The 20,932-nt window shown below is 42.1% G+C and overlaps 1 protein-coding gene across 2 annotated transcripts in view; it reads right to left on the bottom strand.

Moving 5' to 3' along the window:
- The window catches only part of PTPRR (protein tyrosine phosphatase receptor type R), a 161,475-nt gene extending 144,414 nt beyond the window's left edge, over positions 1-17,061 (bottom strand). For both annotated transcript variants that reach the window (XM_075428214.1, XM_075428215.1), the window contains exons 1-2: positions 16,946-17,061; positions 1,537-1,841 (exon numbers count right to left, since the gene is read on the bottom strand). In XM_075428214.1, coding sequence (XP_075284329.1) covers positions 1,537-1,841; positions 16,946-17,006 — 366 coding nt within the window. In that variant the 5' untranslated portion in view covers positions 17,007-17,061. The remainder of the gene's footprint in view (positions 1-1,536; positions 1,842-16,945) is intronic.
- Between the last annotated feature and the right edge of the window lie 3,871 nt (positions 17,062-20,932).

Below are 20,932 nucleotides of genomic sequence, written 5' to 3'. Positions count from 1 at the left end.
GAGCAGGTGTCTGTAGTATGGAGTTGGTCCTTCTGGCTTAGGCTAGCTTGGGGCATAGATGAATGCAGTCGCTTGGCATCTCCTCCTCCTGATCAGTACCATCCAGTACTGGGACTCTGTGTACAGCTGGCATGTCCCCAGTGAAGCAAGGCTGTCAGTACCTTATTTTGCTCTGATATGGACACTTACATACAAATGAATCTAATCCACTGACTGTACTAGCCTTTTAGTCTTAAACGAGGAGCTCTTGTTCATATGGGATGCAATAAATCCAGAGCACTACTTTTTGAGCCTGTCTTTCTGATGGCATTTTTTAACTGTTAAAACATTAATGCTAGACTAATAGAATTGCTACTCCTTTGTTTATTGATTATTCTTTTCTGTGTGACTAGCCTTTACTGCATTTGGTGCATTCACAAGGGCAGATCGCTAGAGGTACCAACAGCGCAAGGAGTTTGTATGTCATTCTGAAACATTCCGTGTGCTAACATGCCCCTGTGCTGTACACTTGTACTGTACACTCTGTCTTCTTTCCTTGTTTGTAAAGGCCATTCTCTTTTAATCTTGCATCTTCTATACAGAGTAATTTACAGAATTAGGCAAATAGCTGCTGATTGTAATTAGTCACATTGTTTCAGTTTAATCTTTATTAGTTCGCTCTAATGAGTGGATGAGCCATTATGAATAGTTGTTCTTCCCTCCAGGAAGAAGGACGAACCCAGCGCTCTTCTATATGCTGAGGCAGGTTTGGCTGTGCACCAGGGTGAGCAGAGCAGTGCCAAACATGGGCAGACCGTGCTGTCTGCTCCACAGAGGACAGCTCTACTGATGGTATGCTGCTTCACTGGCAGGAAGGGTGAGGATGCAGCAGTGTGGCATTGGTATATGGTTCCGCTGACATGCCCTCCTCTGCAGGAGGGAGCAATGCTTTTCTGAGAATGGGAAAAATCACACATGTAGTTAACTGCACAAGGAGGATCCCAGACCATATCTCCCAGAAGGAGCACATATGGCTTACACCAGCAAAAACATAGTTCTTATTCTTTGCAAGGAATAGGCTTGTTTTCAAAAAGCTACATAAGCATAACAGTAGATTTACCAGAGAAATAGAAGTGAGTGAATCCTTTATATCAGCCTTTCAAAATCTCCCTGCCTCTGATGAATTGTTCCCTAAAGTACATTTTCTTGTGCCCTGTGCAGAGCAAGTTTAAAATCCATCCAGCCAAAGCAGTGCAAGTATCAATCAAGACAAAAGGATTAAAGGCATTTGAGACAAACGTAAATTCTTTACTTATAGAGAGGCTATATTCTGCACTGGTTCATCAGATTGCTTGTTGATCATGCTGAGCCTATATGAATGCAAGTTCTTCTGAAGTGAAGAGTTTCAAGACACGTGGACGGTATTTAGATTTAGATGATCAGCCAGGCAGTGGAATATGAACTTTGGATACCCCACTTTACAATCTATGTCTATATTTATCTACAGGCATAATTATTCACAAAATAACTCCAGAACTCAGAAAAAAAGGCACTTACCACAACAATCACATTTGTTGCAGGAATGGGAAGATTTTCCACTTCCAAATCTTGACCAGTCATAGCTAACAGATTGAGGGATGGGTCGTAGGCAGGTCTGGGGAAGGCTGATTTAACAATTATTGCAGGGTGCATCTTGCTTATTTTGGTGTGGGAAGAAGAATGGAATTTTTGTTTGGAATTCTTATAACTTTCTGTATCCAGACTTTTCTCCACATTCTGCATATGGTGATAAATAAACACAGGTTTTCCACTCTTTCGCTGGTGAATTGTCAAAAAGTGGTCTTTGTCTCCAGAAAAGCAGCCTGCAGAAATAGAAGAAAAAGTTTAGAATGTCTTTCTTGGATATTCTGTAGACAGCGCAGGAAATCTGATGAAATCTTTGGATTCTGCAAGATTTGGGAAGAGTATTTGTGCAATACAAGAATTCCCTTAAAATTCCATAATGCAGTTCTATAACAATAGCTTAACAATGCTACAAAGATTCTGCTAAGTATATGAAGTGTGCCACGTTCTTAAACTCTTTTTTACAGGGCTTTTTAAAATGTTATTTATACTTCCAGCCAAGGTTACATTTAAAAAATAATATGCAAGAGCAAAGCCCATGCTGAGCCAAGTACAACTTTGTATTGGTATCAACTCCAATAGAAAACATACGCAGTCCACTTTCTGGTTTTTTTAATCACCCAGTAATATCAAAGATGAGAATTGTTGTGGTCATCTTTTATATATGAGGACTTGAGGAGAAAAGGCCAAGAATCAGATCCAGAAATCAGACTTAAACATGTAACAAAAAGGAGAAAGGTAAAGTTGAGATGCCTGAGTCCATAATCATAATTCTGCATTCCCTGTTCAGCTGCCATTAACTGCTTACATCAGTAGGCCGTATAGTCCCTTGTGCCAACTCCTGTTATGACCCAGCCTACAGCCAAGCTTTGCATGCCCAGCCAACGGAGCACTTGGCTTTCCACAGAGGAGGCATAGGTGTGTGGATTTAGCCATACCTTGCATACCTTGATGTTGCACACAAGAGCTGTTTTAGCCTGCACACTTTTAATAAACTTTCTATTAGAAAAAAGAAAGTTTTCTTTTCGTAGTCAAAATACTTCCTAGTGATGGCTTTGTAAAAGGAACCAGAAGTAAATTTTTATTTGATTTTTTTTTTATATGGATCAAATCTAGTGAATTTTCTGTTCCTTTCTGAAGAACAGAACAGCTACAACAGCCCAATTCAGCTCCCAGTCTGGAAGTCAGGCTGCCCTTCTGAGCAGAAAAAGAGGCAAAGATCATCTCCTTTATAGATAAAAAGTAACTGAAGCTGCATTAGTCACCTCCTGGAAAAGTGCTCTAAGAAACCCACTGTGGTACAAAAAGGACTTTGTGTTCTAAGAGAAATGAACCCAGAGAGCTCACTCTCATCAGCCTGGAACTTCCTCTTCAGAAGCTGTTGGAGTTAATGGCAATGCTGCATTTTTGCGCTGATTTTCAGTTTAAAAAAAGATATTAAAAAATCAATGTTATTTTAATTCTCATAATGAGCTGTGAAGAACAGCTCAGAATCAGCAACGTGTTTCAATTCAGGTTGAACAAGAAATCATTTTGTTCTATTCAAACTGATTTTTGCCTTTGATTTTTTTTGCTGCTGTAAGCAAATCAAAATAATCAGTCATTTGCACAGCTCTACCCAGTGCCGTTAGGAGATTTCAGTGCAGGTAATTACATTCTGTTGACCTAATTTCCTCATGAAATTTCAGTTAGGAAAATCAAGGACAATACCTTATCTATGCTATATTATTGCTATGCATCACTGGCAAATGCATCTTCTGCCAAAAGCAGGTCCATGTCAGTAGACGGTGAAGCAATTCATAACATACATGAGCAGAAAATCAATAGGAAGTAGACAGAACACAGAATTCTGCATTTTGCAGTACACTTAGAGATCCTCCTAGCATAAAGTACGATGTTAAACCTAAGGCTACTCTTTTAAATAGTAAAACCAAAGACTTCTCATTTCCTAGATGACCACTGAAGTCACATGTGTACAGCTGTTGTCAGGTTTTGATTGGGAAGATGACTGAAAGCAGGAGAAGGAAAAAAAAAAAGAGAAACTGCAGAGTACAGTCTTAAAGATAGCTGAATTTCAAAGCATGTGAAGTTTGCTGGGATCTCATTAAGCTTTGTGGGGGCTGGCTTCATTGATAAAATCCTGAGGGCTGGTCTTACCTAGCAACTGAGAGAGTTGTGCGAATGGCAAAATAAAAACAAGGAAACATCAGCAGTTCTCATAGTTATCTACTTGTCACAGTCACCTCTTTGCTGAATTTATTTTCATGTCTTCTTCACAGACAACCAGTATTCCAAAACTGATCATAAATAATATATGTGAATGTAACTACAGACGCATTTGGTGTCAGTTTTTCCTCTTTGCTTCCTTCATTCCTATTCCTTTGTTTCTGAGGGAATCAAAGCCACTGTGATTCTCCTGGAATACATTATACTGCATTTCCTACCTACTTTAATATTTCAATTTCCCCTTTTATTTATTTTTACTGAAAGCAGCAGAAAAAAAAATATACTTAAGTATTAGCCCTAAATCTTCAATGAATAATATTAAGGTAAATACCAAGCATGACTCAGAGTTAATTCTCATTGAATCCAGAGTAACACAAAAATCTGAACAGTTGTCTTAGATTTTGATAAAACAGTAATTAAAGAAATTCCCTGAACAGCTTGCTTGCTCATGAATCTCAGTACTTTTTAACAACAGTATCACCATTTCCCACTAAATCCCAGCAGGCTAGCTTCCATTAGAATGCTAAAAATCACGTCAGTAACATAGGTCCCTGTGGCAGTTTCAATACATGGTCCATTACAGCAGATTTTCAAAATGGATAACAAAATATGCTTTGGTAATGGCCCATCCTGTAGAAATGAGACATTAACAAGTCTAATTACACAGCATACTCTTTGCACTCACACAAATCTATTTTTACCAGCTGACAGCACAGAAGTTCAAATATGTTCCAAGAAAATTACAAGGCAGAATTTGATTTTCTCAGAAGTCCACATATCCCCAGTAGCTTAAGTAGGTTACAACTATTTACAGTGTCCCATGTGAAAAACTTCATTGATCTTAGTAGACTGTGGATAAGGCCCTAACCACGATCAGACTTTATCTCTCAGACTGCTATGGGTGCCTCAGGTGACACTAACAAGTGGGTCACCCTCGATACCACAAGGGAACCCAAAGCTTCCCCTTAATCCGATGAAGGGGGGAAATATTCCCTCTTGGCCTCCCAAAGCTCTGAACACAAGCAGTATGCACCAACGAGACTCTCATAGAAGTCAGTCATTAGAAACACTAGCACTCCTGCTACACATCGCCTTTAAATACTGCCAGTCTCCATCCCTTAAGCGAGCTCTGGGATTCCTATATCAGGTTCTGTACCTATACAGGAAAAGCAAATACCTATTTGTGGCCCCAGGGAAACCATCAGAAGCTATGAAGAACTGAAGTACCATACTATGATAGCAAAAAGTAATTTTGGTGCCTTTTAAGCTTCAGATATCCCAAGATAAATGGGAATTTTGAAAATGACTCTTAGAACAAGATTCAAAAAATAGAATTCCTAGATGTATCTCTTCCATAAGCTTAGGAATCTTGATCCTAAAGTGAATTTTGATATTCTGCTTGCAATACACTGTTTGAACTGTACTTCAGAATGTAGAGTTATTCATGACTGACTTGCAGTATTCACCTAGTGCTGATATCATCCTTTACATATATAATGTTATTCGTTCTCCTAAAATTCCCTCCCCTCTACTGTATTTACTAAAAATTATAGTTTATTCTGCCTTGGTATTGAGGAGAATAGACTAGATGTCCAGATTGTGATTCCATGCTATTTATTCTAACCAGAAAGAGGGTGAATCTTCACCTATATCTCAGCAAAGTATAGCTATTTTTATGTAAATGGAAAATTTTATTTCATTATCTGTTCCAAAATGAACGATAATCAGTGGCTACTTTCAAACTCACATCAGGACTTCTCAGGATCAGGTTTGTATCTGCCTCTGCTCCTGGAAGACAGCCTACCCTTCCTACATCTAGATCATCTCATGTAATAACCATTTCTATTTCTTTTAGTAACAACACAAGTGCTCCAGCCACACTGCCCAAGTCACAGAAGGCAAAGGCAGGGACTAGGAGAATGAAGAACCTCCCACTGTAGGAGAAGATCAGGTTCAAGACCATCTAACTAGCCTGAAGGTGCACAAGTCCATTGGACCTGATAAGATGCATCCGCGGGTCCTGAAGGCACTGGCTGATGAAGTTTCTAAGCCACTATACATGATATTTGAAAAGTCATGGCAGTCTGGTGAAATTCCCACTGACTGGAAAAGGGGAAACATAACTCCCATTTTTTAAAAGGGAAAAAAGGAAGACTCAGGGAACTACAGGTCAGTCAGTCTCACCTCTGTGCCCAGCAAGATGATGGAGCAGATCCTCCTGGAAACCATGCCAAGGCACATGGAAAACAAAGAGGTGACTGATGACAGTCAACGCAGCTTCACTAAGGGCAAATCATGCCTGACCAATTTGGTCGCTTTCTATGATGGTGTCATAGCATTGGTGGATAAGGGAAGAGCAACTGATGTCACCTACCCGGAATTCTGCAAAGCATTTGACACTGTTCCACATAACATCCTTGTCTCCAAGTTGGAGAGACATGGATTTGGTGGATGGACTGCTTGGTGGGTAAGGAATTGGCTGAGTGGTTGCACTCAAAGAGTCGTGGTCAACATCTTGATGTCCAAGTGGAGACCAGTGATGAGTGGTGTTCCTCAGGGGTTGGTATTGGGACTGGCACTGTTTAACATCTTTGTTGGCAACACGGACAGTGGGATTGAGTGCAAGTTTGCTGACAACACCAAGCTGTGTGGTGCAGTCGACATGCTGGAGGGAAGGGATGCCATCCAGAGGGACCTGGACAGGCTTGAAGGGTGGGCCTGTGTGAACCTCGTGATGTTCAACAAGTCCAAGTGCAAGGTCCTGCATCTGGGTCAGGGCAACCCCTGCTATCAATACAGGCTGGGGGACGAAGGGGTTGAGAGCAGCCCTGCCGAGAAGAACTTGGGGAAACTGATGGATGAAAAGCTGGACATGAGCCACCCATCTTGCTCTTGCAGCCCAGAAGGCCAATCGCATACTTGGCTACATCAAAAGCAGTGTGGCCAGCAGGTGGAGGGAGGTGATTCTGCCTTTCTACTGTGTTCTGTTGAGACCCCAGCTGGGGTCCTGTATCCAGCTCTGGAGCCCTCAGCACAAAAAGGACATGGAGCTGCTGGAGCACATCCAGAGGAGGGCGACAAAAATGATCTGAAGGATGCAACACCTCTGCTATGAGGAAAGGCTGAGAGAGTTGGGGATGTTCAGTATGGAGAAAAGAAGGCTCCGGCGAGACCTTACTGAGGCCTTCCAGTACCTGAAGGGGGCCCACAAAAAGCCTGGAGAGGGCCTTTTTACAAGGGTATGTAGTGATAGGACAAGGGGCAATGGCTTTAAAGTAGATTTAGACGAGTTATCAGGAAGAAATTCTTTGCTATGAGGATGATGAGGTACTGGAACAGGTTGCCCACAGAAGTAGTGGATGTCCCCTCCCTGGAACTGGTTGGTTGGAAGGCCAGGTTGTACAGGGCTCTGAGCAACCTGGTCTACTGGAAGGAGTCCCTGCCCATGGCAGTGGGGTTGGAACTAGATGATCTTTGAAGTCCCTTCCAACCCAAACCATTCTACTATTCTACGATTCTACGATTCTATGATTCTATGATTCTATGATTCTATGATTCTATGATATGCTGCACTGTGACTTTATACTGGTATGATTTGTTGATTTGGTCTGCCAGTTCTTCTGTCTGCATGATATTGTGATTCTTTTTCTTAAGCTCTGGCTCCTGATGAATTTTGATACTTTTTCCTGTGTTCTTTACCTACTAGTTGATTTTTCCTTCTTCCTTGCAAGTCCTCAGGAGCTGCTACTGCTTTTCCTTAGACTTTTTTTTAACAAGAAAGCTTGTCTTGATCTTGCTTTCATGCTCCTCCACTGTAATCCTCTTCTTTAATTTTCCTTATTCTGTACAACAGTATTCTCCTTCCTCAAAATCTCACATTATCTTTAGTTGCATTTCCAGTCCTTGGAGCTTTGCTACCAACTGAAACACTCTGTCTATTAATAAAGTGCAACAAGAAGCTCCAGGTTGATGTTGAATGCATGCTTTATACACCTGAACATCTTCACTGCTTGTGCCAGTTTCAGTGTTTCCACCATTGCCACCAGTTGCCATCTTTGTCTTCATCATCCTTTCTGGAAAGGAAAATTGGAAAAATCCCTATGAAACTCGCTGTTCTGCTGGGTCCAACTGTTCTGCTTGCTGTTTCCAGCCACATGTTCACTTGATTTTCCTAGTTGTCTGCAGAAACATACAAGATGAAACAATTTCCATCCTGAATTAAGAAGAAAAAAAAAATTCTGCAGAAGAATGATGGAGAATGGGTCAGTAGAAGTCCACATGGAATACCCACATGATCCCAGTATATGGGAAGCACAAAATTATCTCATGGTAATAGATGGGTAAATCACAAAAAAGCTAGATAGCACATGCTGCTGAGCCTGTCTTGCACTACAAATGTGTATTGCATATACAGAAATGAAAGCTTATAATAAATAGTAAATCAGATATGAAAGAGGTTGTGAACAATTTTGACTGTCCCAGTTGGCCTCTGCTTAATAGAGAAATCCCAAGATTTCTCTAGACTGCCTTGGTTCCCTGAATAGTGTCAGACAGTTCACATTTTATTTTAAAGCAACCTACCAGAAGATCGTTAGACTCCCAATCCCCAAATAACTTCACTTTGTCTAACACAGACAGATTAAAGAATTCAAGATAATCAAAATACATTAACAAACCAGTAACACAGTAGAATGTTTTTCTCTTTTTAAAACATAAAAATGTCACAGATTTAGAGATTTTTTTAAAATCTCACATCATCTAGAGCCAGAAACCAGAACTTTATTTGACTGGAAAAGGAGTCCCAGTGCCACATAACACTCTTTGGTAAACCTGATAGGCACAAGACAATGGCATCTAAAGTCTTGATGTGTGTCTGGAAAAACAGTTTGAGGCCATTGCCCTAAGTCTTCTTATTTGTTTTAATTTGAACAAATTAGATTCGTAACAAGGCATGTTCCTAAGCATTCCCATTTTCTGTAATGAGAATTATTCTGTGTATACTTGTGAGTAGTGCAGTCACCTCCAATCCATTGACAGAACTGATCTTAGAGGTCTTTTCCAACCTTAATGATTCTATGATTCTATGGATTGCTGTGTTACACCTGGTCAGTAAGTAAAATGTACAAGTGAATATAGATACATATGTTTTCAAACTCACACTTAATACACTAACTAGCACTATAATAACACTGAAGTCTCTTTATAGTTACAGATAACTTGGTATATGACACAGCCTGAGATTTTCATGCTAACAAGCTGGAAATTGAAGGAAAAAAGGCAGAAAATGTAGAGCCATTTCATAAGGGAAAAACATGCTGAAACTGGACTGATTGGTTTCAAAGTTAAATATAACACTAAAGCAATTTGAGTGACAGGACTTAGTGCTGTTGCCAAATTTCTCATTTTCGGTAAAAACTTACTAAACTTTGATAATTAAATTTTTTATCCTGAGCTCCATGTTCTTTTTTTTTCTTTCTGTTTAGCTCACCTTTCTGAAAGATGTTCTTTGTCCCATACAACCTTTCTTCACACCCTATAAATGAGTCTCAGACTTTGGACAGGCTCAGTCTTTATCTGCTCTTGCACAATGGTTCATGTCTTCTTGAACAGTCACCCAGAGTCACTGTGAGAGGCAGGTCAATGTACTTATGCAGACCATTGATCAATCTTCTCCAATAATGCCAATGTTCCTACAGCTAGCTGATTCATTGCCTGTCTCTTTTTAGTCCATTGAGATGGATATGGTGTCACACCCTGCAGAGCAGAGTTTGCAGTTCTCTTTGGTCTATATAAGGGCCAAGTAGATTTTGGCCAAGAGGAAGGGGAAAAATAAATCTCTCTTAGCAACTGTGCTAAAACACTTAATCTCTTGCTAGCCATTTATAATCATGGCTCTAACTTTCATGAGTCCCGATGACAAAGATAATACAGGAAATGCTAACTATTTTTAATTTCTAGACATAGGATAAACACTACTACAGGTTTAAAGTCATGTGTTTTCTCTGGGCTGTGAAGGCTGTGCAGGCAATGGGACTATCCTTTGGCTGTGACTTTAAAAGATACAAAAGTCTACTGCTTTGTCCTTGTTTCATCTGTCTTACTGGAAAAAAACCCCGAAACACATCAAGAAGAGTCAACATATCTGGTGGGAAATGAAAATATTTCAAAAGATGCTAAAAGCACAAATGAAAACAAAAGCTGTGTGGAGGCAATATGCCTTTCATCTGTACTGTCTAGTTAACAGTATGTCTTACTGTCAGCAAAGTAGTATATACATCAAATCTAAAATCTCATTGGGATAGGCTATGCAGTTTTAGCCAAACATAAATTACTGTTCAACTTCAGGAAGGTGGATGAAGAATTATTAGCAATAAAATCCCGTTAAACAGTGGCAAAAATATGACTTCACTATTAGCTGGACAGCAGAACATAATTTCATAAGTGCTTTTGTGAGGCAAACCAGTAAAACCTGAAAAGGAAAAAGTTTGAATCAAATTGCTGGTTTGGTAGGACATGCATGAAGCAACACATTGGAAGTTTTGGAACTGACAAAAGAATTCACCCGGGAAAATACTTTCACACATATAATGGTCCTTGTAGCAAAGGGACCAGCAGGCTGTGGCTGTTTCCATTGTTCAGAGAATAGCGCCAAAACACAAAGCCTGAGCAGACCCTTCCTTCACACCGTAGCTTCCTCTTAAGACAAAACCTGTTAGAGCAATAAAAATGAAGCTATTCCCCACCAAAGCAGGCTGCTAGGCTGAACGATATTTCACTTGGCATGTTCCTGCAAAGCTTCTCAGCCTCCATCAGCTAGAAGTTTCTCAGCCCTACTACGTTCAAAGTCTTGTTCCTGAGCAAAGAGGAAGCATACCTTATACAAATAAATAAAGCTGAGAGTTAGTCTAGATCTAATTTTTATAGAGAAACAGAATAGTAATACAGAAAAAGTCACAGTGATAGCAATAATACAATTAAAATTTTCTATCCCTTTCCTTGGTGTTACGCTCACCCCTCCACTACTTCTCTGGGTCCTGAAGTCGGTGGTTTCACACTGCTGTTGGCAAATTGGGGATGTTATGAGGAGTTGTCAGCATCTGGAGTCCTTTGCTGGAAGAAATATGATGTTTGTGCTGATGGATTCTTCTTCCTCCTCTCTTCTTCCTTTCTCTGAGGACCATACATATATTTGTTTGCTAACACACATTTACACCTTTCTCTTTCTTCAGCTGGTCTGCAGCTCCAGGTTACATCTGAATTTACTATAAATGGCGCCACGTATGTATGTTAGATACTATTCCTTTGTTCTCTTTGTTAACCCCTAAAACCAGTTTTCTCAAGCTCCAGTCTGCATTTTTACCTATTATGGAGTTTTTATAGCCTGGGGTCTTCACTGCCAAGCCTGTGCCCCATCTCTTGGCCTGGGATACTGCTATATGTATAAACAAGAGTCCTTCCATGCAAAGATAAAGAAGAGTGAAACAGATACAGGTGCCTGGTCAATTAGAGAAATTGCTGTCGCAACTACACCAAGTAAAACTGGCAGGTCAAGGAAAGTTTGAGCAGAGCAGGCCTGACAAGCCTTGCTCACAAGGCCTTGCAAACTCAATACAAAGCTTATGACTTTGTTATTAGCAAAAGCAACACCATATTGCAAGGCTACAAGGTCACAGCCCTTCATAATTAGGATTCTGCGCTTTCCTAGCCAGGTTCAGTAATCAAAAGGCCAGGTCTTTTGCAGCAGAGGAATAGTAGCCATGTCAAAATACAGAGCAAGTAACCTACACCAGGGCTAAGTAATCACAGAACAGGACAATTGCAAAAATGTGGAAAAATATTTTGATTTGCTCTTAAACAAAATGTTCAGAACTTTTGACCAAAACAAAAAATTCAGACAAAATCAGTTTGTACAAAATGCGTGTATGCTTTATGTGTGCGAGAGCGAGGCAGTGCACGCACGCACGCATGAGAGAGCATGAGAGCACCCCTGAGAGAGGGAGGGAGTACACACAAGAGAGGGAGGGGGAGAGAGAGATGATTGCAACGATTTTTTTTCCTTTTCTAATAAGCTATCTGATGAAAAGAGAAACCACTGCAAATTCATTTTTGCTGAATTTGTCCTTTTCAGTAAGGGAAAAAAAAATGCTTTGGCCAAAAATATCCACAGCTACAGAGAATTTGAATTAAGCACGAGTGGTATCTTTTTCAAAAAGACACTTTGCATCTCATTTTATGGGCCTGTTGCCTGAGATGTCAATACTGAAACTGGATACCACAGAACATTGATCTCACTAGGTCTACTCATGTGAATTAAGAGATCAGCCACTGGTCCCAAAGGCACTTACGTATTCTGCCATACTGCCCTGGCACTAATGTACTGTATGGTCTCACATCAGACTTTTCTTTCCAGAAGGCATGAGAAAGCGCTGCATCAATTTGCTGCTTTTGTGATTACTGCCATTTTTCATATTCTGCTCTGCATAAGATAGATGTAAATACATAGTATCTCCACTAAATATATAGTATCTCCATGGAAATGTGTAGCTGGTATGAAGGGAAGTAAAGATCAGTCTTAAGGTTTTGGCTGTGTTTTTTCACAGTAATACTTTAGGAAATCACACTGAGGATTTCTGAGCAGATCTTGTTAAGCTTCTCCAAGTGCTTATTCCAAAGCCATGCTGAAAATCCTACAGGACAATGACCATGCTTTATGGAGTAAGAGTCCTACCCCTTCTTCTAGTCCCTCATACGAAGCCTCATAACATCCCCCGTGGACTGGGGGGAGTCACCAAACACGGCCACCCACTGCTAGCTCATTAGCCTCCTGCTAGGCAGACAGACTCCCCCCAGAGCCCAGTTCATGATTTTTCAGCAAGTCTCCTGCTTCACTCACCAGAGAAGCCAGAACCAGCCTTTGCTGTCTAAGATGTTTTGGTCTTCTCATAATACAACAAATGAAATCAGGCAGGGATTCCAAGATCACAAACCTCCATAATTTCCTAATGGATGTCCTGAAGATAAACCCCTCATAGAAGATTATGTCTTTCAAAATTATGAATAGGAGGAATTTACACATGTAAAAACATGACAGAAGTCTCTTTTGCAATTAAATACTTCCTCAAAAATATGAAGTCAGATACTGAACTATAAAGCTATTTCTCCCCAACAGAACCTTTAAAGAGACAGATGACTACCCTCTGACTATCCATGAGTCTACTAATAAAAGGCACAAATGTCTATTCTAGTAAAAACATCCACTCACAGCCAGCAATATGTTTTCTAAAGAAGGCAATTATAAGTAGCAGCTTCATTTAGATTATGTTAGTGTAGTGAAGCAGAATTTCAATACATTTTTAAAATTAATAGCTCCTTCACATTCACTCTAAATATATTTAGAAGCTAATGTTATTCACTCATTAGTATGAGGTTACCAAAATGGATCTAATTGCGAACGCATTTTGTGCAGATGTCACCTCAACCCTAGAAGTACAGTCCCCAGATTTTCTTCTTGTTGTGACAGAGCTTGTGCATTTTTTAGAAAATAGGCCCCCCAACACTGAAGTAGAGACCACAATCCACTCAAGCCTTTTCCAGCCATGAGAATACCATGTAGTGTGTGTTTGACCAGGAAAGCTGAAGTACTAGTTTCTGCTCAGCAGAACTTGATAACAATTAACTGAGAACCAGTCTAGCATATTTATAATATATGTCTCTACACCTAGTGAGTTGCACCCAATGAAGTGTTAGTTTGTGGTCAAAGCAATTTTGGTTTTGATATAAGCAATCCTCATGTTACTACAACATGGCCCCAAGAAGATAAAATGCCATATTTCGCACCTTGAATTTTACCTGATTCAGCTCATGGGCTTGCAGAATGGATCCATCAAGAGGTCAAGACAAGGATCTACATGCTTCCTCTCTGAAAAGCCTAGTAGGCAAGTATTGGCCTATACTGATTTAAGGTTGTCAATGCACCTCTTCACTGATGAAGAGAATAGTAAAATGAGGTAATAGAAGCCCCTAGCAAGATAACATAAGACTCAGAAAATCGTGACTTAGACGATCGGACCAAATTTTCAGTTGTTAACTCTTTGCTTTTCCAGGACCAGGGTTTGTTCATCATAAAATCATATTCTGCAGAAATGGTCTCGTAAAGAGAGATTCTTAACATAAGGCAGGTGATGGATTGATATGGTGGTTGTTAACTATGATTTTTTCTAATCTGGTTGATTTTCCTAGCCTCTTTCCTGTGACTGATATTTAATTCATCCCATGTTTTAATTCTGTTCATTAAATTTGTTAAAATAGAAAATAAGGTGAAATAGTTAATTAGTTGAGTAATCTGGATGATGCAAATGGCTCTAGTTACAAGTTAGTCTAGTGCATCACTTTGTGTTTTTGCTACCACCTGCCATTCTTTTACAAGGAAACAATGCTTCCTAGTCATCTTGGGAGACGTTAGTTTTTTATTGCAAGAACATGTATTAGATCATACCTATTAAAAAAGAGTGTAACCTGCACTCTCATGCAACGCATAATAGAAGTTGAAGGTTCACGCTGACCTGTAATCGGTCACTACAGATTTAGGTCTTCATCCCACAGCAAGCTCTATATAGGTTGATTACTTCACCCGCTGCACTCAGCAGAAGGGCCTAATTCTGTTTTCAGAAAGGCACACACAAGTGTCTTTGATTTCAGCAAGCAGTATACAGGTATACCGACAGAACAACTAGATTTAATTTTCAGTTTACACAGCTGTCATGCTTTATTGGCACTGGTACCTAAATCAATTTAGTAAAAAGGTACCATTTCAAGCAAATGAAAATTCCCGATCATGCTTTTCACAAGAATATTTTCCTTTTTTTATGTGAATACGTATGTGGCTGCAACACAACCATTGTAGAGCAGTCTTTCCATAGCAAACCAGATTTGTAATATGACATGCATTACCTTTCCATTACAAAGCACTATTTAAACAGATTTTAGAATGAATTTTTTTTGCTGTAGCATTAGCTCAAGTAAATGTAGACTTATGTTTTCTCTAAAGTCTATTATCACCCACTGATATCAAGGGAGATATTGTTAATGTCTGCTGACAGTTTGTTTAGTATTCCCTACAAGCATGCCTCATGTATATTCAGCCTCGGTACAAATGGACATTCAGGATATAATTTGTGATCCAGCACTAGTAGCAAGTGGAATGCATTTTGTTGTTCCACATGAACCAAAGCTGAAAAATCACCGTCAATAAATCATAAGTTGAGGCTACACATAAAAGATGTCCATACTGGTAGCCTGTGTAAGACCAAATTTTCTACTTGCATCAGATGAAAGAGAGAAATCTTAGTAATTTAATCTTGCTATGTTATTTTATTGTTGTGACATCTTCAATGACTTCCAACAAGAGCAAGCTGGATGAAACACTGCCTTAGAGGAAGTACAGTTCCTGCACTCAGTGGGAGCTGTGCCAAATATGCAAAGGCTGAATTCAGCGTTTGTCCGTCCTCTCTGTTGCCTTTTCTGAAACAATTATTTTCCAAGATTGCCCAGGGAACAAAGTAACACCATACTGATGTCTACTTTCCTCTCTTTTTCTCATGATTAGAGACATTTTCATAATAAAGGCCAAGCTTTGTTTGTGAGCATTCTCAGTAGCTTAGTGAAACAAGTAAAACTTAGTAGGGAAAGTAATTGGCTTACTGGCAGGATATAAATGCTGTTTCCATTAGTAGGATAGAAAAATGAAGCACATCAAAACTAATGCAAAGTCCACTATTAAGAGATGATACACGGGGATTAGAAGGCATGTTATGTCAAATAGGGGCTGTACACTAATTTTGTACAGATGATCTTTGTAATACACGTTGTAAAAGAACAATCTAAAAGCAGCTTAAGGCTTTTACTAAAATGGATCACGAAATGCTCCCTATCTTTCAGTCAATAATCTCTTTCACATACGAATATAAGGCAAACCAGCATGAGCTTCCTAGCTATAGATGTGCAGGAAAGATGCTCCTGAGATTTCAAGGAGTGTAGCCTAATATTCCACGGTAATAAAACACCAACATCTGAGGCAAATCACTTCTCCTGACAACAGCAAACCAAAGAATGCAGTGCCACCTCCTAATGTATCCACCTAAACAACTATTTTCACAACACAGCTTGGGGGGGGGGGGGGGGGGGGCATACATGTTTGTGCACTGCTTCCACATTAAAAGAGATGTGAAGTTCAATTATTACTTTTAAAAAGTCTGCAATAAAACAATACAAATTGGTTGCATCTTCAAAACCTCCCCTAAAAAGAACATTCCTGGGAGCAAAAGAATCAGTACCCAGGGGGTACATTTAATCATTTTCCTTAATTAAACTTCAGTGAAGTTAAAATCAGGGTGCAACAGCCATTTTCTACTTCAGAAGTAGCTATGCTTACCATAAATGATAGAACAAAGAAACTCTTCAACTTTACTAATTGGGAGCTTAATTCAATTACACAGCTACCACAGATTTTATTTCCTTCCTAAGAGTATATGTGCTTAAGTCCGCACAGGAGAGAGAAAGACTGAGAAACAAGCAGTTTTTCACAATTGAAGAGAAGCCTGAGATACAAGCCAGGACAACCAGAATGGAACCGGCAGCAGAACCTGGGGTGCAGACCAGGGCGCTCAGTACCCTCCGTGTTTCTGAGCGAGGCACACGCGTTTCGCCAGCAGAGCAGAGCGGGGATTTATTGCTGTCACCGCAGCAGCCGGAACGCCTGCTGTCGCAGCTGAAATTTCCCTTCCTGAAAATCCTGCTGCCACGAGCAGACACAAGTAGCAACGCCCGCCCCCCAGTAAATAAAATAATAAGAAGTGGAAAGCAGACGAAGAAGAAGTGGGTAACGAGGCAGGGTTTTCTTTCGCTGCCCCAAACCCTGGCCAGGGCCGCCCGCTGTCCGCGGTGCTGAAAAGCGCCCGGGGCCCGCCCCGGGGCCGCCCGCTGTCCGCGGTGCTGAAAGGCGCCCGGGGCTGGCGGCCGCCGGCAGCCTTCGCCTCGCCCCCCCCGGCCCCAACCGCCACAACAGGTGCGCCCGCCGCCTTCCCCGCCCCACCGACCGGCCCCGGCCGCCCCCGCTCACCTGCGGCGCGGAGGTGGAGCAGGAGGCACAGCGCCCGCAGGCAGGCGGCCGCTCGCCGCATGGTGCGAGCCGCGCTGAGCCGAGCCGAGCCGAGCCGGGCAGCGCCGCGCCACCGCGTCCCCCTTCCCCCCCCGCCCCCCGCCCCCGCCCCCGCCCCCGCCCCCGCCAGTGAGCATGCCTGGGAGGCGGCGGCGCATGCGCAGCGCCGCGTGAGCGGGCGGGTGCCCTCACCTGCCTCCGGGGCGCGGGGCGAGGGGGCCGGGCTCGCCCCCCTCCGGCAGGAGCTGATGGGGCGGTGGGAGGGCCGCGGGGAGCCGAGGTGTCCGGGGCCGAGGGGCGAAGGGGGAGACCTCCGGCTCCGGCCGCGCGTAGGGGCAGGGGGCGATGGCGGGGGGGGCGGTTTCTCCCCCAGCTCCCAGCCGAAGCCGCGGCCGGGGGGGTCGCGGCTGCAGCGGAGCGGTGGGGTTCGCGTCTCCCCTGCACTGCGGCGCTGGTGAGGCTCGTCTCGGCAGGTTCGGCGTGCCTGGGGGGACGCGGGCGACGCGTGGCCACGTGCTCGCAGCGGGGGCAATCCCCCCGCTCGGTGCGTTGTGTAGCGCCGGGTGCTGTAAAGCAAGCGGTTAGCAACAGCTGCGTGGTGGAAACCGTGGCTTGTACGGGAATGAAGGAAGCTTCGCCCGGGATCTGCTGAACTCCCGGCAGCCGTTCAGACCAGGCTGATGCAACACCGACTCGGGAGGCACTGAGGAAATTTGATTACACGGGGATCAGACGCCTGCGTAAAGAGGCAAAACGTGAAACAGCCCTGTAACGAGATCGTTCTCCAAAGTTGAGCTTAATTGATCAAATAGCCACTGGAGGCTAACCTGGGGAGGAGCGGCAGATCTGTCACCCCGCAGGTGATCCCTCTACAGAACACTGCTGGGTGTGCGCACGGTCAGGGCTGCGGCCAGAACGAAGCGCCCTCAGTAGAAAATAACAAAGGACCTTGACAGAGCTTGCTTGCTTCTAACTGGCTTTAAATGAACCTTTGCTGAGAAATTTTCTTCTTGTGGAGACGGGAAGGGCCTGATATCCAGATGCAATTGCGTGTGTGACTGCGTGAATGCAAGCGAGCTCCCTTTGCCAGCCCCCACACAGCTCTTCACATAGGTATAGATAGCTCGTTCGCTTGGCAGCAACGTAGGTGAAAAAAGGCTTGGGTCGGAAGACAGCGCTTGATCTTGAAGTTCTGCCTGAAATGGGGAATTCAAATGATCAGAGGGATTTTTGAACAAGGAGTGGTATTGGAGCGCTGTCATCTCAGTAATATCTTATGTAGGTATTGTGCCTCAGACGGCCTGCTAAGTCGCAAGATTTTTGCTGCTTCCTCTGATGGATGATAATTTGCTGTGGATATATACAAATCGCAGCACATCCTGTTCCAGTTTAATCCTACTAGTTTTGACTAGTAGAAACGAAAGCTGAAAGAAGCGAAAGAAAGTTTATCCATGCAGTGCACCCCACTTGTGCCCCCACAGCTGCAGCTCCTGCGTGCCCAGGCCGCAGAGGTATACATATGAGGAAAAAAAGTAGGGAGCTATACTTCCCGCAGTAAGTTGTGCAGCGCAAACTACCATTTAGCCAACTCCCAGAGAAAGACCAAAGAAAAATTTACTTACAGTCCTTTGATGTTTTGTAATTGTCCACAAGTCATCACCCTTGTGTGTTCTAGGTAAGGATTTAGGGTCAAATATGTCAACAGGATAACTCCACTGAAGCTAATGGTATTGATTTGTCCCCATGTGGTTACAGACGAGGCAGCTGTGGTTTCGTATGATTGAGCACTGTAGCAATATCTACTCGCCTCACTTGCAGAGCCCTAAGGCACAAAGACCAGATGACTCACCACTACTGTTAAGAAAATTGTTTTCCACTGGGGAAATGTCTTGAGATATGGTTTTGAGCACACATCCAAGAAAACATTTAGGCTTCCAACTCCAGCTGAATTCAATGGGAAGCTAAGACTAAATAATTTGCTGAATTTTATATCAATGCATCCTTTTTAAAAGGCAGTCTCATCAGCGCGAAAGGAAAGCATTACTGTGGAGTGGGAAGCTGTTACACAGAACGTGGGCTAGTACATGTTGCATCTGCTTGAATTCTCTAGCTTCAGTGACTTTTTTTTTTATTTCCAATTATAGAATGATATTAACAGAGTGGAGATCACTAGTGTGTGGCTTACTCTGAGAGAGTGTATTAAGTCTAGAGCAGAATTAAGTGTTCAGCTGAATGCTGAATATTACCATTATTTATAAATGAGGTAGATGGTGTGGGATATTGCTAATTCTTTCCAATGTTTTTTTTCATGGTACCTCCTTCCCTTCTGATGTGACAGATTGAATATGCTGCTGAGAAGTCACACTCAATATTGGCTACAATTCAGAGAGACTGGTCTGCCTGTTAGAGTTCTTACTGTTTTCCTCCCGTCATGCTGGGTGGACCATCTTACTTGTCTGGAAATCATTTTGCACTGGACTTCCACTGACAAATTCCTTTAAGAGGAAGCTAAACCAATGAAAGCCAAATTCAAAACAAATCTTCAATTTAAGAGGGCAGCGATAAATTAGCAAGCAGAGAATATGTCTGAAGAAGAATCACACTTTTGTCTAAGATTAATAAAATGGACACTCATTTCTGTTGTCCCTTGACGAGCTTCAGCAGAAAACTGAAGCACTATGTAGTAAAAAATGAAAGCAAGTTGGAGGAGGAGGAGGAGGGTGAAAAGGAGGTTATATGCATAGATCAAAGGATTGTTTGGAGAGATGAATGCAAATCAGAAAAATAACTACTTTTTGGTGTGTGTATGTGTGCGCATACATTGATCTCAGCAGAGGAAAGCTCACGACATGTACAATTCGGTCGCCCACTAAATGATGTTGCTAGGGTGGGAAGAGCGATTCTTTTAACAGAGTGCAGAAAGGTAACTGCGACAGCAAAAGCGTCAGGGAGTAGCTTGTGTCCTGAGAGATTGCCTGTGGGCAAAATCATTATCATACCTGTGCAAATGCATCATATTCCTGAATGAGTATTGTCATTATAGGATTACAGCCTTCTAGAGTGGTCTGAGACTCTCCAGTGTATTTTTGGCAGAGTTTCTAATATAGGCATGAGTAACTGACACAGACTCAGCTGAGAGACAACAAAAACTTTGACAGCAAAAGAGAAAGAGGGGGACAGAGAGAGAGAGATGATACAAGGGTATTTTATTCTCTAAGCCAACTCATTTGTGGCCATGTATGTAGATCTGAAACTTCAAGACCATTATCCAGATTTTGGAAAGACTGTGTTATGATTTTTGTATAATTTTGATTATTTTTTTTTTCCTAAAGAAGTTGACTACAGCTCTGACATGGAAAGAGTTTGGTGAAGCTGTTTGGAAAGAATCAAGTGGATTAAAGGCTACCTGAGTAAAAGCTGCCTGTTAAAGGCACAAGGCAGACAGCTGTTAATCCCCAGTGTTAGCAGGTACAGAGTGAGACCCGTAGGGGCTGGCGTAGCCCTAATACTGAATGAGACCTGTAAGGAGCTGGGGTTGCCCTAAGCAGTTCTGAGGACAAGATGGAAGTATTTGCAAGTGCATTTAGTCATGCTGGTTACTTCCCTTCTGGCAGCCAGTTTCATTCATGCATTCAGATTGCCAGAAAAAGTTACACTATTTTCTTTTGATGTGAAAATAAATAGCTCTGGGTCACCCGCTTTCCAATGCAGTGCCCAAAAGCTATAGCTCTCTGCAGTATCTTCAGGAGTTTACAAAGCTGCAGACAGAGAGGGAAAATGAAGCTAGCAATTTAGATGCTCATTATGGCTTTCTCTGTATTTCCCATGTGAAGGAGGAGAGGAAAGAGTGTGATGTGGAGCTGCTTATTCCTACCAGGCTGATGATAGCTTGTCTTGGCATTTTGTATTTAGTGGTGAAATACTTTTAAACAGATTTCATATAATAAG

Source organism: Opisthocomus hoazin, chromosome 8, assembly GCF_030867145.1.
Source record: "Opisthocomus hoazin isolate bOpiHoa1 chromosome 8, bOpiHoa1.hap1, whole genome shotgun sequence".
NCBI lineage: Eukaryota > Metazoa > Chordata > Aves > Opisthocomiformes > Opisthocomidae > Opisthocomus > Opisthocomus hoazin.
The sequence above is the reverse complement of the archived record's forward strand: the minus strand, read 5'-3'. Positions and strand labels throughout refer to the sequence as shown.